The sequence below is a fragment of the Octopus bimaculoides genome, chromosome 25 (assembly GCF_001194135.2).
Source record: "Octopus bimaculoides isolate UCB-OBI-ISO-001 chromosome 25, ASM119413v2, whole genome shotgun sequence".
NCBI lineage: Eukaryota > Metazoa > Mollusca > Cephalopoda > Octopoda > Octopodidae > Octopus > Octopus bimaculoides.
The window spans coordinates 14793935-14813766 of NC_069005.1; the positions used below are offsets into that span (position 1 = coordinate 14793935).

Genomic DNA, 19832 nt, shown 5'->3' on the forward strand with positions numbered 1-19832 from the left:
TTGATAAAACAAAAATAAACCAGCAAAAGTTTTAAAAAGAAATTAATCCAGGGCATAAGAAATTTAGGTGTATATATCTACATATAAACTTTTAAATGCGCTCTCACAATAACAGCACCTTTGTAATAGCTGGATTACGACTTGAATTGGAATTTATCTCATCCAGTTACCTAAACCATTTCAACCTCAATGATGGACAGGCACGAGACCAGAGAGGGATGGTGAAAGAAAATACGAACACTTCAATTTCACCTCAAAGGTATGCAAGACGGAATTTTGAAAAAATTGTATTGTAATATTACCGGTATCTAGAAGGTATTCATTTACATTCCAGTCTTTTATAGAATCGTTGTTATTAATTGTTTAGATGTTAAATGGCAGAACGCGGGTCAAAATATCTTGCGGTATTTACGTTACGTTTCATTTCATTCTGAGTTCAAATCCCGTCGGTGTCAACTACCCCTTGCAGTTTGTTTGATAAACTTCAGACCCATAATATTCAGTACCCGCTTCCAAAGTTTATTTAACCTTGTGTTGTTATGAGAAATCACGAAGGGATAAGTAACGGAAAAGTGTGCTGGACAAAATGCGTTACGACTCAAAATTTTGATTCGCAGTTATAACTATCGATGAACGTTCTTTGAAAAAGCATAACTGTCGCAACTTCACATTTCTCCACCCACAAAAAAGCGAGCCCTTGTGCCTCTATTATATCTATTTCTATGTCAGGGAAAAAAATTAAATGTTTTGTTTAAAACAATGTTGAGACATCTATTACTGTATATTGGAAAGAGTTTTATTATTTTGAACGAATTCCATTTTTTTCTTTATTAAAAGGTACATGAAAAATAGATATGTATGCATTTTAAAAAATAGGCAGTCCGTTACGTATATTCAACAATATTTGGGTACAATGCTATTTCTAATCTGATGGTTGGAAGATGAATCTAGGTTTTAGACGCTAACAGATCCAATGAGAAATCAAATAATGAAGTTTTAGAAAAAACAAATTTACTAATTAATCCAAGAGCAATCATAATATGTTACTATTAAAATGAAAAGAAAAATATAAATGCACAAATTGAATGAAAATCCAGATATGAATAAGTATATATAGGTACATGTATATAACAAAAACAAAAAAAGATTATTTCATTAGTGTACGAAAGTGTATAAAAGTCAAGTAAACTAATCTCTAAACACATGTGGAGTTGAAGGTCATAAATTCGTTATAGGTAACGATGCAAAAATTAAAGGGAAGGATTAAGTTTTACAGGTAAGAAGTCTGGCAATAATTTTAGTGGACGACTCATCAACAGGTTTCATACTGCTTAACGTTGTCAGTGACTAGGTCGCAGTTTCGAGCTACGAAATCTTTGATAATATATTACAAACAATAAATGTTGAAATAAAGTTAAATCTTTGCATGTTTGAATGGCTAACATGTGTCTTCCACGCCACAATCGTTTTTAGTTTCAACCCCACGGTCTCAGATAAAAATACTTGCCTGGCAAGTTACAACTTCGTAAACTGTAGTTTTGGTTTTCTTTTTTTGTAATAGTTAACTGATGATTAATTCTAACAGAAAACGAACTGAGGAACAATTTCTTAATGTATGTTAGCAATGTAAGATTCTTGTAATATTTATCAGCGAGTAAAAGAGTCATAAAATTCTGGTTCCGTTAATAGTGAAAGAAAGAAGGCAGCCTATAAAATTTGTTACGGCGGCAGAACCACAACAAAACTCTTTAAAACTACCTGAAATTGGGAGCAAAACAAGCCACATTTATACGCAAATAAGGCTGCTAACTATATGAGAAAACTATTTCTTTGAAGAAACAAACACTGAAATAAATAACTGTAAATTTTTTAAAATAAATATTAAAAAACTGTAATTTACATATTTCGAGAAAAAATTTTTTTTTATATATAATCGTTTAGTTTTATTTATATTTTTAAATTACATATTTTTATCCGTTAATCAGACTAACTCAGCAGCTTTTTTGTTGCTTTTGTAATTTTATTACTTTTTTTTTTTTTTTGCTGAATTCTAAAACGAGACTCCTCCTCCTCCTGCTCCTGTTGCCCCTCCTCCTCCTCCCACTTCTACTCGCGTGGGCAGTGTCGTCCATTAGAGACCTGTAGTAAAGACTTGAGCTTCTTTCCCAGACACACACATAACACATTCTTAAAGGGGAAAAATAGGGGAAAGAAAGAGAAAGAGAGAGATAAATACCGGAGCATACATATATATATGTATATATATATAAATAACATACCTGTGACCAACAACTTTTTTTTTTTTAAACGAGTTGTGTTAGCTCTTTAAATGACAAGATTGCTGTAGTAAGCCGTACAAACTGTTTTTCTATCCCCTTCACCGATCAAGAAGTTCGTATGTTTCTTGCCGCTAAAGTCAACTTCCAATTCAATCAATCTTGGTCGAACGTGTTGAAGAAGGCATATCTCCACCAACATGGTAGTTTGTAGAGGAAGACACCACCTCCTCGCATCTTCTTGGTCTCGTAATTTCTTGCTGTCTGCATCCTAGGACGATTAGATTCATTTTTTTCCCCAGTATGAATACAGACCATGTGAATTTTGGGGGGTTTTCATTTACCCTTATTTAAAGCTGTGGACATCTATTTTTTTCCCTACCTAAAACTGGATTTTTACAAGCACTGGAAACAAATTTTTCTTCACTAATTTCACTTTATATTGATCGTTTATTATTTCTTTTCAATACTAAATTTCTTTTTGGAATTTTCACCTCAAGCTTGGCTCTACAAAACCCGAATTCCATAACACTTCTTTTTACACAGACAAACAGCATCATACATCTCCATAGCTTTTCTGCGATATAACAAACACAATTGCATATTTTTTTCCCCCTCATCAGTGATCCTTGAATTCAAACGGACAAAAATCTTTTAGCGAAGTGCTGCTCTGGTAAAAATGATTTCTTTTATTTATATTTCTAAAAAAGAAAAATTACCAAAAAAAAAAAATTAATACTTAGTATGGCGATGAATTTAAATGTCAAGCCTCTGTTCGCATTAATAGGGAGATAGAATGGTTAGATTTTAGTATTTAATTTGTGTTATTTACTTTGAAGAGTTAATTTTATTACAATTCTCTCTGCTGCATTTTTCTGAAAATCAGATTTAAGTTTTATCAATTGCAATGTCTTTCATCTCCCTCGTATTATAAGCAAGAAGACCTTGACGAGTTCCTATGTATTTTTTTAATACCTCACTAGCTATAAAACCCACAAGATATATATTTTTTTTACCCCCATGGTTTTCAGTAAGCTTGCACAACTGGTTCCATGACCTATTAACTTTTTTTTCCCACTCTTCTCAGAAGAAATAAGTCATCGTCTTTTCTATTTTAGTATTATCTCTAGGGAATCGATGTAGAAATTGGTGGCGGCGGGGACCCTCCTCTTCTATTTTAGCTAATTAACTTTTAACATAGTTTCTTTTTTTTTTAAAGAACAACCCTTGTTTTAAATACACATAAAGCACATGCATTTATATATGCATACGGTTAGATAAGAATTAATCTAGTTGTACACACGTGTACACAAACCAACAGTCTTCATCTATCTCTGTCTATATATATTCTGTCTATTCCCTCTTTCACGTTCAAGATTGCTGAATTTGTGAATTTGATTCTGGAATTCCTCAACCAAACCCCCCCAAAATGAAGTTTATTCGATGTAATAAAGGTGAGATTTTTTTTCTTTTCTTTTTTTTTTCTTTTGGCAATTTAACACGGAGTTGTAACCAAATTAATTGGATTGAATTTTTATTAATAGTTTTCGTTGATGATTCAAGTTGGTGTTTTGTGAGATGCCGAAGCCTAAATGTGATCACGTGTGCCAAGCGTGTCAATGTCAGTTTTTAGTATCTTTGGTTTTGGCCGATTATGGAAGATGTTGCTTTCTTACTCTTTTTCACTCTCTCTCTCTCTCTCCTTCCCTCCTGCTTTCTTTCTTTCTCTCTCTCTCTCTGTTATTACTGCTGTTGCCTATGTCTCGCTGATTGTCCTTATCACATTAGTTTAAAAGAAAACTAGAAGACACCCACTCCTCTGCAAACTCGTTAACAACTTTTATCTCTTGTTTTGTTTTTTTGTTTGTTATTTGTTTCTTAATTTCTTTCTAATTTTCGTTTTATCAAATATTTTTTTTTCTGTTTTTGAATCACGTGGAGGACTTATTTTGTGGATTTGTGGCAGAAAAGACTACTAACAACCTATAAACTCTCTCTCTCGTTCAGTCTGAAGTACATGTGAATGAGTACACTTATACTCGTTGCACGCGTACTTTCATACTTACAAAAGAATCACTTTCTTGCGTCCATTAATTGAAAAAGATTCAGTGGGTGGGATTATCTTATAAGATGTGTGAATGTGTATGTATATCTATAAAGTTGTATTCATACATACGCACACCTTATATAACCTTTTCCATTATCCTTGTTTGAGCTCGCCTTTCAATTGTTATTTGGTTTTTAAGTCATCTTTAGAGATTTGCTCCCTCTCGATCAGACATACGAACAACTGTATTCCGTGTTTTCTTTGCACACAACTTCCAAATTACATCTCTGAAAGTCAAAGCTCAAACTTTCTCGTGGCTTTTCTTAAGCATGGACTTGAAAAATATCTATGGTTGAAAGTCTTTTAGTTTCTGCCATCCTAGTATTGACATTGACCATATCGATTTTTATTTTTTACTATTAATGATTTTGAATTAAAATGATCGATTTCCTATGAATCCAATTAATCAGTTTTCAAGCTCCGTAACATTAATATTTGTACAAGTTCTGTGTCTCCTAGGCATCATGAATTCAAGAGTTGCAAGTAACTCTTACGGTTTCGAATCGCCTTTAGTTTTTTCCTTCTTATTCTCTCTGTCGTTAATAATGCTAACAAGAACACGAAAGTCCAGAAAAGAGAAATTAACATTTTGAAGAAAAAAATTAGATTTGAGCAAAATTCTGTTAATTATTCTTTGACCTTGTTATATTTTGTAATTCATGGAGGTATTAACCGTTCATTTAACCCGAAACAGATATTTTATGCAATAAATATTTCCATTTATAATATAAACTCCGTCTTGAAGTTTTGAATTAGAGATTCGACTCGGTAGAGATGTAGTTTAGTTTTCATAACGCTCTTCAAAGGTAACTTGGCTTTTTTTAATATTTGGTTTCGAGTTACATTAAATGATGATTGCCGACATTTTTTAACTGCTCTCTGTAAATATTTTATTACAATCCCTCTTTAGATGATTTTTTTTTAGCTGTTCATATAATCATTAGCAGTATTACTTTACGCGTTTATATATTGGACTGAATTTTCTGACCGTAACCATATTCTACCTATATATAATATTTTTCTAAAATGCCGGCTTCTACATATATATCCATACACTGAATCCAATTTCTTCTAATTAGAAATCAACTTATTATTCAACTCCAACTGGAGATATATATGTATTACCTCATTAAATAATGAAAGATTAAAATTATATGTACCACTGAATTTACAACTAGAGATATTTCAAGAAAAGAAAGACAGAAGTATTGGAAAATTGAGAAACGAGATGGTAGGGTGTTTTGTGTGTTTAGTGCATTTCATGAACAGTAAGCCATTCTGTTAACTTAAAACTATACAAATGGCGTTGAGAATGTATGGATATCTTCAAAGCTACCATTTGTCTTACTGAAGGCAAAATTCTATCCGAAATATCTTAGAAATACCGCGATACTACAAATTTAGAACCCATCCATGAAGATTATAAAATTTTTGTTATATATATATATATATATAAATAAATGTGTGTGTGTGCATGTCTATATATAGACGGTATTTGATAAAATTCCTCATGGCATTTGCCTCAAGTCTAAGCACCGAGTTCAAATCTCGTTGCAATCATTTTTCCCTTTTCATTCTTTCAGGGTCAAAAAAAAAAAAAAGTACTGATTCAGGGAGGTTGCTTGGCAGAACTGATATAGGACTAGGGAAGATGCCTTGCAGTATCAATTCCTACTCTCTTGTTCTGATAGTGGTGCCTGCAATGACTTTGGTGCCAATCCGTGTCCGTCCAAGTTGATAGCCTTTCCTTTCGATAAACATAGGTAGCATGGAGAAGTGAGATTTGCATGTGTTGGCAACAATCTATCTTCCTAAAAAAAAATCTTACTCTAACCTGTGCATGCATGTGCAGAGGCATGGTCAATTTTGACTAAATGAGGTTTCATTTGAGTCACTGTGTATCATCATCATCATCATCATCGCTTAACCTCTGTTTTCCATGCTAGCATGAGTTGGATGGTTTGACAAGAACTGGCAAGGCCAGGAGTTGCACCAAGCTGCACGGTCTGTTTTAGCTTGGTTTCTATGGCTGGATGCCTTTCCTAACACCAACCATTTTACTGAGTGTTTTTTACGTGGCACCTTGGTTTTAGGATCTCTGTATGTGTATATATTTATATATAACCATTGCTATTTAACATCCACATTTCCATGCTTGCATTGGTCAGACAGTATTAGTTGATTTACTGTGGTGGGATACCCTTCCTATCGTCAACGTTCACCTGTTCCCAAGCAAGATAATATTTCTTATGCCCAGATATGGAAGATTGGAAATAAACAACTTAGTTTGTATGACGGTGATGCTTGCTTACAATAATCATGTGGTGTTAAGACAAGGGTATACACACACACATTAAATATTAAGGGCTTCTTTCACTATCCAAAATCCACCCCAAAAGATTTGGCCAGCCTGGGGTTATAGAAGACACTTACCCAAGGTACTGTGCAGTGGGACTGAATATGAGACAAGGTTAGGGAGCAAGCTTCTTAACCACACAGCTGTGTGTGTATGTATGTATATATATCATCATTTAATGTCTGTTGTCCATGCTTGCATGAGTTGGATGGTTTGTTCAGGGCTGGTAAGCTGAGAGGCTGCACCAGATTCCAGTTTGTTTTGCATGTGTTGGCATCATGATTTCTATGGCTGGATGCCCTTCCTAATGCCAACCTCTCTGAGAGTATAATGGATGCTTTTATGTGCCACCAGTACGGATGGCAGTTACATGATACTGGCATCGGCCACATTGCCTCCATGAGGTCCAACACTCAAATGGAGCTTTTTATGTGACACTGACATCAGCCACCAGTTATAGGATTCAATAGAATCTAGACACCTCAACATGTAGGACACCAGAAATGGCTGGGTACAATAACATAGGGTTCACAGTGAGGTAAAACAACCGTGAAAGTATTGTGTTTGTAGGATACTGTAATAATGGAAATATCAAATCCAATTAAACCATAGATCCAACTTAGGGTTGGTTCTAGGTTCAGCATAGGAGTTGAAAAGAGCACAAATGGGGTTTAAAATTTACGACAGCTATTTCATAGAGTACATCATAGCATATAATCCACCATCTTCAGGTAAAATTTTAAACAGGTGAGATAACTGTTTAATACTTTATTGGAAGATGGTGGATTGATGTTATGATGTAATCTATGAATGCATCAATGAAGTTCTATTGAAACAGCTGCTGTAAATTTTAAACCCCATTTGTGTTCTTTTATATAGGTCAAGTTGCTCATGAGTGTTATTGGTAACATGTTTGGTCGGATCTTTTTTATTTTCTTCGAACCACTTTTTACAAATTTTGTAATTTTGCATGCTGGTGATGAAAATCGGATTTTTGTTTCTTTCCAAGCACTTGAAGAGTTATATACAATTAGAATGATATTATTGCCATAGTCACAGGTCTTGCTTTGGACTCGCTAACAGCCAAAATGAGACGAAAACACATGGACTGTCAATAAAAGAAAATAATGAAATAAAATAAAATGTTTGTACCTGTGGAACTATGAGTACCAGAGCACTGGTTATTCCCTCGCTTGAGATAGGCCCAAGTGCTTTCTACTTGTTGAGTATGGGTTCTGTCTAGTGAATTTACAAATTCAATGGCAAAATTGGTACCCTGGTATCTCAGAAATATGCAAGTAGGTGCATCACAGGTCACTGTAAATAGTTGTTCTTGGCAGAATTAATTGTCAAGTGCAATCTGTGAGTGTATCATGATCTCAAGGGACTACAGCAAAAAGAAAGGAAAAAAAACTGCCAAAAGCTGTTTGGGTTGCTTTCAAACCCCAGCTGTATTTTCTCTTCAAAAATATAGTTGCATCTATTTCAACAATTCTACTAGGACCACCCTCGATCTTCATCGGATTGTGGAGCAAATCTTCCACACAGGTCTCCTTTAAATAAATTTTATAGTCTACTGCAATAATTACACTAATCCCTAATTCCTCCTTACAAAACCTAGTAGCTGTCAATTCTTGCACCCACAGCAGTATGAGTAAATGACAATACACAAGAGTTACATAACAACAAACAATTTCAGCTTTCACTGTAAGGACATTGGCTTGAAATTTGCTAAAAATACATAGTTAAATGCTTCTAACTTCTTTATTATAAATTTTCCAAAATAATAACCGATATCAACAGCATGCAAAACTATAGCTGAAGTACATGTTTTTGATAATTTTCAGATTAAGATTTGTGGTTGGAAGAAAATGAAAATGATCCACTTAGTCTAACTTTTTGCATGGTTGGACATTGGTGAGGTACCCCTTAGCTGTTGTTAAAGCATATCACTAGGAGAAAGCACTACAGTGGTAACAACTACACCAAGGCTATAACTGGGTGGGCTACCTTGAAAGACAACTAGACAAGGACAATTCTGAGCTTAAACCCTCTGTACAAAGGCTAAAGGAATCAACCCCGATAGGAAATTATGATGGAAGAGAACTTGAAGCCCATAGACTTTTCATGTTGAAGATAGATTGAAGACCATGAATGGCTGATGACTCTTGTCCCTCCAGAGGGCTCACTATCCTGTGCACTACAGGAGGTAAGTCAACTATGGGGACTGCTGTGGCCAGTGACTTACCAAGTCACTGACCTAAATTCTATATCTGATCAGATTGCCTTCAGCAAGATCAAACTAAGGTATAAATACATATATGCATATGAAGTGTCCAGGCATTCATTAAGTTGGGAAGCTGCACAGTATCACCTAGGAAATGAGATGATGTGGCTGAGAGACATTGGATTGGAGTTGGGCCCTTCACTACTACAGAAGGCAAGCCACTTGTCTATACTGGAGCCAGTGTGAGAGTAATCTTTTCTAAAGATGTTTTAAAGTACTTTTTCTCCTGAAGGTCAACCGATGATTGTCAGTCTCTCTCTGATCCAAGTTTATGCACATGAAGAGATTAAAAGCGTTCTATAACAATGTGTGAGGCACCTTCCAAGGCTGTCCAAGCTAGAAGATTGTGATGGTTGCTGGACACTTTAGCACCAAGATAGGACTCCCTAGATAGTTAAACCTGCAGGCATTAGAGCTTAGCAACTCAGAACAGTTTTGGGGAGCAACTTCTTTCACAACAAAATCCCGTATGTCATAAAAACCGCCATGTCACAATAACTACCTTTCACCAGCCTAAGCAGTCACACAACATTTGGCTGTCTTCTTTCAAGAGGAACACTAACCAGTTTGACTAATTCTGGTGAAGAGGCACTGGTTGAAGTTTACACCAACTCCAGGGCATATCTGGGACCTGACTGAACTCTAAGCATAACATGATGGGAGCCAATATCAGATAATGGGTTAGGAGAGTAAGTACTGGAATCAGAATGACAAGGCTCAGTCTTGATGCCCACAAGTCAGTGACAACTAGAGAAACCTACAACATAGAAGTTAACCACAAATCCAAATCCCTGAATGTGTCTGAAGATGAATTTTGCCCCATCAAGGAGCTGTTAGAGGATGTTAAGTTGGTGAAGATGAGTCAGCCATGGATCCCAATTCTACAGCTGATGTATTGGAGGCACTCATTCAGAGGAGAATAAGTTGATACAGGACTGTACAATGCTAAGCCAGAAAGGGAGGACAAGACTTCATGGTTAGAGTAACGCTGCAGAGAGCTAGAGGAAGTCCTTTGTCATAATTCCAGAATGGTCTATGGTATTAAAAAAAAAAATTCCAACCAAAATAGTACAACATTGGAGTTGAGTCATGACAGACATGGACATCCTGAGGATGTGTAACGAGTATGGAGAGAAACCTTAGCAGGATGTCAGTGACTTAAATGGTCCCAGTAACAAACTACAATGCATGCTAGAAATTGTGCATGTTGAAGTGAAGGAAACAATTCAGCACCTACCCCGAAACAAAGCAGGAAGTGTTGACAACCTTCCCATGAAATTATTGAAAATAATAAAGGTTCCCACCAAGCTGTGTGACAAGACCCGTGAGACAGGCAATTAGTCTGTAGACTGAATGTGAATAGTCTTTGTTGCACTGCTAATTGCTCAGAGTGCTGTACCTGATTAGCCTCACCAGCAGGGCATGGAACAAGTTGTCTAAAAACAGCTTGTGGAAATGCAGATGAAGTTTCATAAAGCAGTGGGCACGAGGGACCAGATCTTTAGTATCGGCATTCTTGTGAGGACATTGTTCCTCTCTACATGTCCATTGATTGTGACAAAGCCTTTGGCTTGTTGTAGCATTCCATGTGTAAGGTGTTTCAGATAATGGGGATTGAGGGCTTAGCAACCAACTTATTGCAGAGATTGTACAAGGGTCACTAGAGACAGCTGTTATGGAATGTGAGTTTATGGACTGGTTTTGCTTCAGGAAAGGTGTTTAACAGGTGTTTCTGGCAATGCAGAAGTTAGGTGATCTTGGCTATCTTTGTATATGCATCAGTGGCTAATGGCGAAGTAACATTTGTTATACTAATGATATTGTACTAATTGCTACTCACTGCACTGTAGAGACTGATTAATAAGTTTTAACTGGGAATTCACTAAAATGATAAAGAGCATAATGGCCACCAGGGAACCAGAGTAGTTTAACATACCATGTGCTGGCCCAGGTTGAAAGGTTCAACCCCCTGATCTCTGTTGTTGGACTGGATAGTGGATTGCAGTTAGAAAATCAGATTAAGAGTAGATGTAGGGAGATCAGCTCTTAAGGTCACTCAACATATGTAGCGATTTGTACCTTCAAGCTGAGACTTCTAAAAATCCTAGTCTGGCAAAGACCCTAAGGATTGTTGAGACTGGGAAGCTGGGTGCGTATGGAATGACTGCTATAAGTGTTGTAGATGAGTCTGGCAGCCCATAGAATAGTTTTGTACTGAACCAGTCTGTGCTCTTTGGCAATAGACTAAAATCTGAAGACACTGGTCAGTGGCAAATTCTGCAAATTTTTTCTACCATAATATCCAGAGCCAGAATTTTTGTACTTGCTATTCTGAGCGGCTGAGTGCATGGAAAATGGACATGTAGGAAAAAAGACAGCAATTGACATCAAGGACTGGAATGCAGAAGAATCTGGTTATACAAGATGGTAGTGTATGTGGGGAAAACCTGGGAATATGTACATGTACATATATACACATGCATACATACATACATGTGTTTCTATCTGTATTGTGGATGTGGAGGAAACCTATTGAAGAGGTAGACCCAAGAAGACATAAGATAAGGTGGTGAAATATGATCTTTGGATGTTGAACCTCTCGGAGGCGATGACAAGTGACTGAAACTTCTGGCAATTTGCTGTGCTTGAGAAGACATGTCAAGCTTAGTGAAATCAGTTGTGGCCATTGCTGATGACATGTGAAAGGCGCCCATGCCAATGACACGTGAAAGGCACCCAATACATTCTGTGGAGTGGTTGGCATTAGGAAGGGCATCCAGCTATGGACACCAAACTGAATCAGTTAAACTGTCTTTCCCATGCCAGCATGGAAAACAGATGCTGAATGATGATGTAGATGTATGTGTACATGTATAGTTTAATCATAAAAATCGACCACAGTATGTTTACTATTTTCTGTCGAATAGCTAACTTATGGGTTTTACTTGTTTCAGTCATTTGTCTGCAGCCATGCTGGAGCACCGCTTTGAAGGGTCTTAGTCAAACATCGACCCCTAGGACTTCTTTTAAAGCCTAGTACTTATTCTACCAGTCTCTTTGCTGGTCCGCTAAGTTATGGGGGATGTAAACACACCAACATCAGTTGTTAAGCGGTGGTGGGGGGGCAAATATGGGCACAGACATGCATATATATACATACATACACACACGCACGCAGGATGGGCTTTTTTCAGCTTCCGTCTACCAAATCCACTCACAAGACTGGTTGGCCAGAGGCTATAGTAGAAGACACTTGCCCAAGGTGCAACACAGTGGGACTGAACCTGGAGCCACAAGGTTGCAAAGTGGGCTTCTCAACTTCTGTGTGTGTGTATATATATATATATATATATATATATATATATATATATATATATATAAAACCATGTGACCTACCAAACTATCAGATGTTACATGTCACTGATCACAATGCACTTTTGCATTGTTTTAGCCTTCAAATGACACCACACCGCTGGCTAAGTGAGCAGGCCAACAATCCCCATTGATTGAAGGGGGGCTAGAGCAACATGAAATGAAGTGTTTTGCTCAAGAACACAGCATGCTGGCCAGTCAGCAAATCTAACCTATGATCTAGCGATTGTGAGTGCAACAGCCTAACCACTAGGCCACATTCTTTCACATTAGTGTGTGTGTATGCATACCTCAACTTAATACTACATTTCTAGTTGGGTCTTTTTTGACTTTACATTTTGTTCCCTATAAAAAATTAATGGGAAAATAAACATCACCTTTAGTCAATCTAGCCAGCTTGTCTCAGCAAACATATTTAAGAGCATATAAATTAAACATACAAACCAATACTTAAGTGGAAAATCAAATAAATTACATGTTTAGAGTCCATTTATTAAAGCAGATATGAGTTGATAATTTGTTTTTTAAAATGTTTTTACATATGTCATTTTTCAAATTAAGTTGCATGTCTTTCAGCCAATTACCAATGTAAGTTAAGGTTTACCTGTATGCATTTGGATGTATGTGTGTTCGTACGTGTATATATGCATACATGTACATTTGTGTGTGTATATTTATCATTATTAACATTTATGTTCTATGTTGGCATGGTTTGGACATCTTCAGAGAATGCAATGAGTCTGGGCTGCAACATGCTCTGGCATCTGCTTTGACATGGTATCTATGCTGGATGCCTTTCCTAATGCTAACCACTTTACAACAAGTAGCGAATGCTTTTTGTGCCAGCATTAATGAGATCACCATGTAGCCTGCATAACTTATGATCCCCTTTCCCTGGGTGGGTCTACAATAGGTGGCAAAGTGATTTTATGCTAGAAGATATAGGGGTTAAAGCAGGTTTCTTATTGTAGGGATTTTCATAGTTACACTCACATTATAGAAGACTGGAAATAATTGGGGTCTAGTTGTGATGGTTTGTTAAGAATGGACTCTAAAGGTAGGAGATAAGTAGCAGTGGAAGCTGGAGAACTTTGAATGTGGGTAGGTTGTAGTTGTAAGAGTGTATGAGTGAAAGATAGTTAAAGAAGATGGAGAATGGGTGAGGGATAAATATAAGCAACAAGTTTTGTGGGATAAGTTGGGTTTGTAGGAAAGAGTAGGTGACAACTGTATCAGTTCAGTAGAGTGGATGTGTCTGGTGCATAAGGAGTGGGTGGTGACCAATGATACATGATTTCAGGCATGTAGGGGAGAGTGTGAGATGACTGACTGTGCAGAAAAAGATGGAGTGAAGACAACAAAAGAGTAATAATGATGCAGTAGACAGGGGAAGGATGAGAGAGAGGGACATGTAGTCAGGTAGGTTATAAGAGGCAGGTGTAGTGAATGGGGAGAGTGAGAAATGTAAGGTGATAAAGGTGAGATAATTTGGTGGCTCAGGAAGGTGGTAATTGTAAAACGTAGGTGGAGAGGACAGTATTAAGAATGAAGGATGGGTAATAAGTGTAATGGTTTTAGGTTGTGAGAAAGGTAATTTGTATCATGGAGCTACATGATTACTCACATATAGAAATGAGAGTGATTGAATTGAGCCAAAAAACTGGAAGGTAGAAGACTGGTGGTGCTGAACAGCAGAATGACAATGATGAAATAGTAGACAGAAGAATGAGGAGGGTGAGTGATGCATGGTGGTGGAGAAGGTTACTTGTTGACTGGATGGGATGATCAGTATTAATGGATGAAGAGTGGATAAGTGAAATGGTTCTGAGTAATAAGAAAAGTAGTATCAAGGAAAATCTGCAGTTAGAAAGCTAATGGGGTATATTGAGAAGAAAGGAAATTAGGAGAAGAGCCCTGTTTGTATACATCCACAGCTTGATCAAAATTTACTTTCACTGAGGTAGGAGGGTCTTCTTGTGAACTGCATATTGTCAATCATTTTGGCTCTTTGTCCATGGGGCTCAACCTCCTGTGATCAACCTTCACCACTTCATCCCATGTCTTCTTGGGTCTCCGTCTTCCATAAGCTCCATCCACATTAAGCAGTTGATACTTCTTTATACAGCTCTCCTCATCCATACACATCACATGTCTATACCAGCACATTCTTCTTTCTTGCACACTACATCTGATACCTCTTACACCCAGTTTTTCTCTCAGCACATTTGTATGATGCGTTTTGTGCACATTCAAGAGGATATGATCACTTCTTTTGTTTAGTCTTCTCAAATCCTCTACTGTCATCTGCATTCAAGGCCCATGTCTCACTACCATGCAGCATTGCAGTTCTTAGACAAGCCTTTACAATCTACCTCTTAACTCAGAGGGAAAAGAGCTTTTCCAACTAGTATACTAGTGTGCAATGGTATGAACTTTATATTTACTAGTATACTTTCAGGGCAGCCACCTCCTTGCTAATTACATCTCTTAAGTAATACAAGTTATCAGCCACTTCTCGTAAGCTATCCAGGCATTTAAGAGAATATATTTTTGGTGAGCTCATGGTATGTACAGCTCTAGTAATGTATTACATAATAAGCTTATGTTCTCTGATAGTCTGCCTGTAATTCCACTAAATCTCTTGTGTGTCCCTGGATTTACACTGGATTTATTTTATGGAGTTTATACCTTTTCTGTATATTGATCAAATCCTTTTCCCCTGAATGAACTCAGGCCTAGTTTTCTTTCTTACTAAATCCTTTGTCTTCACTAGGTTTATTTCAAGACCTCAATTCTAAGTTTAGCTTCCTTGCCTGACATTTCTTAATTCCCCTACAAATTTAGGTATGAGAACCAGATCATCATCCTATTGTAGTTTTTATGGACAGCCAATCTTAAACTCATGATGGCCTGTAGGACTATGATGAATAGAAGAGAACTGAACGGTGATAGAACTGCTACTTTCATGCTGAATTCATCACTGAAATCATTGTCAACTTTCACTTTACTCACTGCATCTTTGTACGTAGCTTGTACAGCCCTTGTAAACCATTCATCTACACCTAGTTTCCTTGATGGCCACCAAATTACTTAGTGTGGCTTACTGTCAAATGCTTTCTCCAGATTAACAAAACCCAGGGATAGTGGTTTACTCTTAGCCAGGTATTTCTCCTGCAGTTGCCTCACTAGGTAGATTGTATCCATGGTGCCTCTAAATTCAAACTATCAGTTGTACTATGGCTCTCTCCATGACATTTATAGCTTGAACTAGTAGTTTGAGCGCTCTTTGGTTGTGTCTCTTTAAGGTATCTCCTTTGCCTTTGTACCAGTTTATGATGATACTGCCACATTGGTCATTGGGTATGATGCCTTTTATAACTTATGTATCCAGATGGTAATTGCATATTCTACCTTACCAGATATTTTGAGCATCTCTAACTATCCTTGATTGACCTGCTGTTCTCCTTCTCTTCATGTCTTTGATTTATCTAGTATGCTTCTTTGAACTTGAATTGCTGGTCCCTCTGTTGGGTGAACGCAAGATAATTCCTCTTTATTTCATGCATTCTCTACATTCAGCAGCCTTTTATAATTGCACTTCCCTGCCACTTTCTTGTCTTCCATATCAATGGTGAACCAACATTCATCATTCTGAATACTTGTGTCACCAGTGACATCTTAGTTCTATCTCTCACATCTCTCATTCCTGACTACCTCACACCTCTGATCCTCATGTTGCAAGGCAAGTGCATATCTCTTCCTTTCTGCTTCACCTTTAGCCAAGTATATATATTAGCTACCTTTCTAGCCATTAAAAGCTTCTTACTACCACTTTTCTCCACCTTTCTTTTAGCCTTTACTGTCCTATCAACCATATCATTCCACCAGCATGTTACTTTTTGGTTTCCCTAGGGCTTTGCTCCTTGCTCCGTCCACATGGCTAATCTGTAGCCCTAAACATGTTATTAGTTGTCATCTATGCTACAGGAATTTTAGTCTTAATCCCTACTGTCTTAGAATTTCTTTAAATCTATTTTAGTTTCCATATTTTCCTTTTAAAGTCTTCTTTCATTTCTGAGTCTGCCTAGCTTTGACTCTGAAGTCACTAACTACAAATCTAAGTTGTGAATTTTTCACCAGGAAATGTTTCAGTATCTTGTTTCCTGATGAGAATGTAATCTATCTGACTTGTGTGCTTGCCAGATTGGTAGGTGATGAGGTGGTTGGCTGATTTCCTAAAGTACATTTTGTAAATAGTCAGATCAGTTGCATCACAGAACTCTAGGAGCCTTACACACTCCTAAATTCTTAAACCAAAACCATAGCCTCTACCTATGTTACAGAAGCCTTCAACATGTTGGTTATGGACATTGAAATTACCAGCCACAATAATGCATATGTATGTATATGTCTCTATATGTAAAATTATGTATATAAATATGTACCTACAAAGATAGTTTTTGTATGTGGCAGATGCTCAGGAGCAATAAACACTGAAAATGTGCATAGAACAACTTCTGCCACATTCCAGGGAGAAAAACTAGTAGTTGATAGCTTCCGTTACCTAGGTGACCACGTCAGTAGTGGGGATGGGTGCTCTGAAAGTGTAGCTGCTAGAATAAGAATAGCCTGGGCAAAGTTCAGAGAGCTCTTACCTCTACTGGTGACAAAGGGCCTCTCGCTCAGCGTAAGAGGCAGACTGTATGACGCATGTGTACGAACAGCCATGCTGCATGGCAGTGAAACATGGGCCGTGACTGCTGAGGACATGCATGGGCTCGCAAGGAATGAAGCCAGTATGCTCCGATGGATGTGTAATGTCTGCATACTCGACAGAGTGTAAATACCTTGAGAGAAAAGTTGGACCTGAGAAGCATCAGTTGTGGTGTGCAAGAGAGACGATTGTGCTGGTATGGTCATGTAGCAAGAATGGATGAGGATAGCTGTGTGAAAAAGTGCCACACCCTAGCAGTGGAGGGAACCTGTGGAAGAGATAGGCCCAGGAAGACCTGGGATGAGGTGGTGAAGCACAATCTCCAAACATTAGGCATCACCAAGGCAATGGACTAGTGACTGAGACCTTTGGAAATATGCTGTGCGTGAGAAGACCCGGCAAGCCAAGTGAGACCATAACCCGTGGCCTTTACCAGGGGTCTAGCCAGCCTGCTTATGCGTACCTTTCCTTCTTTGGACACAGAACCCTGCTTGCGAAGGCCTGTTGAGGCAAGTGAAGTCGAAATCGAACCAAATTCGATGACTGGCACCCATGCCAACCTTCCTTCATTGGACACTAAACTCAGCTTGCGAAGACCTGTTGGGGCAAGTGAAATCGAAACTGAACCAAATTCGATGACTGGCACCCATGCCAGTGGAGCGCTAACAGCACCATCAGAGTGGGTTCACTGCCAGAGCAGCTGTCTGGTTTTCGTGCCGGTGGCACGTAAAAAGCATGATTGTTACCAGCGTCGCCTTACTGGCACTTGTGTCGGTGGCATGTGAACAAAACATTCGAGCAAGGTCGTTGCCAGCACCGCTGGACTGACTCCTGTGTAGGTGGTACGTAAAAAACATTTGAGTGTGGCCGTTGCCAGTACCGCCAGACTGGCCCTCGTGCCAGTGGCATGTAAAAGCACCCACTACACTCTCAGAGTGGTTGGTGTTAGGAAGGACATCCAGCTGTAGAAAGTCTGCCAGATTAGATTGGAGCCTGGTGCAGCCATCTGGTTCGCCAGTCCTCAATCAAATCGTCCAACCCATGCTAGCATGGAAAGCGAATGTTAAACATTTGTTGATTTGGGGCTATAGCAGACAACACTTGATTAAAATTCAACACTATGGAACTAAGCTGAAATCCACGTTGTTGCAAAGTAACTTTCTTAACCATTCAGCCATATACATACATACATATATATATATGTGTCAAATTGAATCTTGCTTGCTTGCAATGTTACTCAGGCAAACTAGTGCATAATGGGTAAATACTATGAATTAAGTCTCCCCTGAAATGTAAATACATGCGGAATGAAATAAATTTCGCATAAATTGGATAAGTCGTTGTGAAGATATTAAGGGTTTCCGGGGTATAAATACCCAAAACGGTGCATAATGGGAAAAGTCTCCGAAATTAACTTGATCCTGAAAGGGAAGTAACTCTTACCTTTCGATTATATAGTGACTTAACAAAAAATGTTTCTATTTTTGCTTTTGTTAAACACAATATTTTAATCATTTAGAAATATTTTTAAGTGAATGTGATTTCAAAAATGAATGTTGTTTGTATAAGAAGTATTTATATTTGAGCTTTCGTCAAACAGACAATATTTTAATGGTTTTTAAAAAATTATTTTCAAGTGAATACCATTACAAAAATTCTTTTTGGCATAAAAGACCCATTCGTAACCTTGGTGTGAAATAATTTTTTTCCGTAGGTTTTTTTCAAGTGCATTCAACATATCTCACTTTCAAAGAATAGGCTGCTATTTCTAACACACCCTGATACCACGTAACTGCTATCTGTGGTAAAGGACCCAAAATACCTGTTACGTGGTAGCAGGGCATGCAAGAAATAGCAGCCAAATCTTTCCTTTTCTGGGGAAAGGAGCTGCTTACATGTGATTCCGATGTCACATTCGTTGAGACCATGCAAAATAACCTGGAAAAGAAAAATAACCTCACAAAAGAAAACAAAGACTATATGTGTGTGTATAAAAGATTGGGCTTAATTAGATTAACAGATAAATCCAGAATAAGCAAATTAATGACACCTTACCTTGTCAAATACTCAGTTAAAAATTAAGAAAAAATAGCAGCAATCACTAAACACAAGTATAGAAATACATCCACATCAAGAACTACAAATATACAAGTAAATCTGGGTTGTAACTGTCCCCACCTGGAGATTGCTGTAACATGAAACTTTTTGTGAAAAAAGTTAAGATATATGTACTTTGTGTGAATGTGTGTAAATGAGGATTGATGACAGGAAGAGCATTTGATCATTAAAAAATCTCTCAGTAAACTTTGTAAACATTGAAAAGTAAATGTTAAAATGATGCTGATGATTTGTATGTATACATGCATACAATTTATGTTAGCAAACGAAGCAGTTCCAGTTTGAAAGAAAGTCCTTTCTTGGAAGGTTTCTGCAAGGCTGGCTTACACTTTTCTTAGATATATTGCCAGGAAACTGTCTGTAATGCTGCTGCAAGGTTCACCAACATCCATATAAAATAAAAATTTAGTTTTGGCAAGATTGTATGTGTTGACACACAGATGATATTATTTCTTAAGTGAAAATTCTTTTGTTTTTGATGGAATTTCTTTTCAGCCATCTATCTTTATAACATTTGTGATTTTTTTTTTTTTTTTTTTTTTTTTTTTTTGTGTCTATAGCTGTAATATTTGTCTTGACAGTTAATTATTAACTCTGTCAAA

The 19832-nt window shown here is 37.3% G+C and overlaps 1 protein-coding gene across 4 annotated transcripts in view; it reads left to right on the forward strand.

Moving 5' to 3' along the window:
* Positions 1-236: 236 nt before the first annotated feature.
* Positions 237-19832, forward strand: part of LOC106871259 (eukaryotic translation initiation factor 4 gamma 1) — a 91040-nt gene continuing 71444 nt past the window's right edge. For 2 of the 4 annotated variants that reach the window (XM_052976720.1, XM_014917618.2), the window contains exons 1-2: positions 2105-2949; positions 3653-3730. Coding sequence is in view for 3 of the 4 variants with exons in the window: in XM_014917618.2 (XP_014773104.1) it covers positions 3706-3730 (25 nt within the window). In the remaining variant the exon portion in view is untranslated. Of the gene's footprint in view, positions 316-2104; positions 2950-3652; positions 3731-19832 lie in introns of those variants that run through there. The other 2 variants (XM_014917619.2, XM_014917620.2) reach the window with 2 other exon arrangements.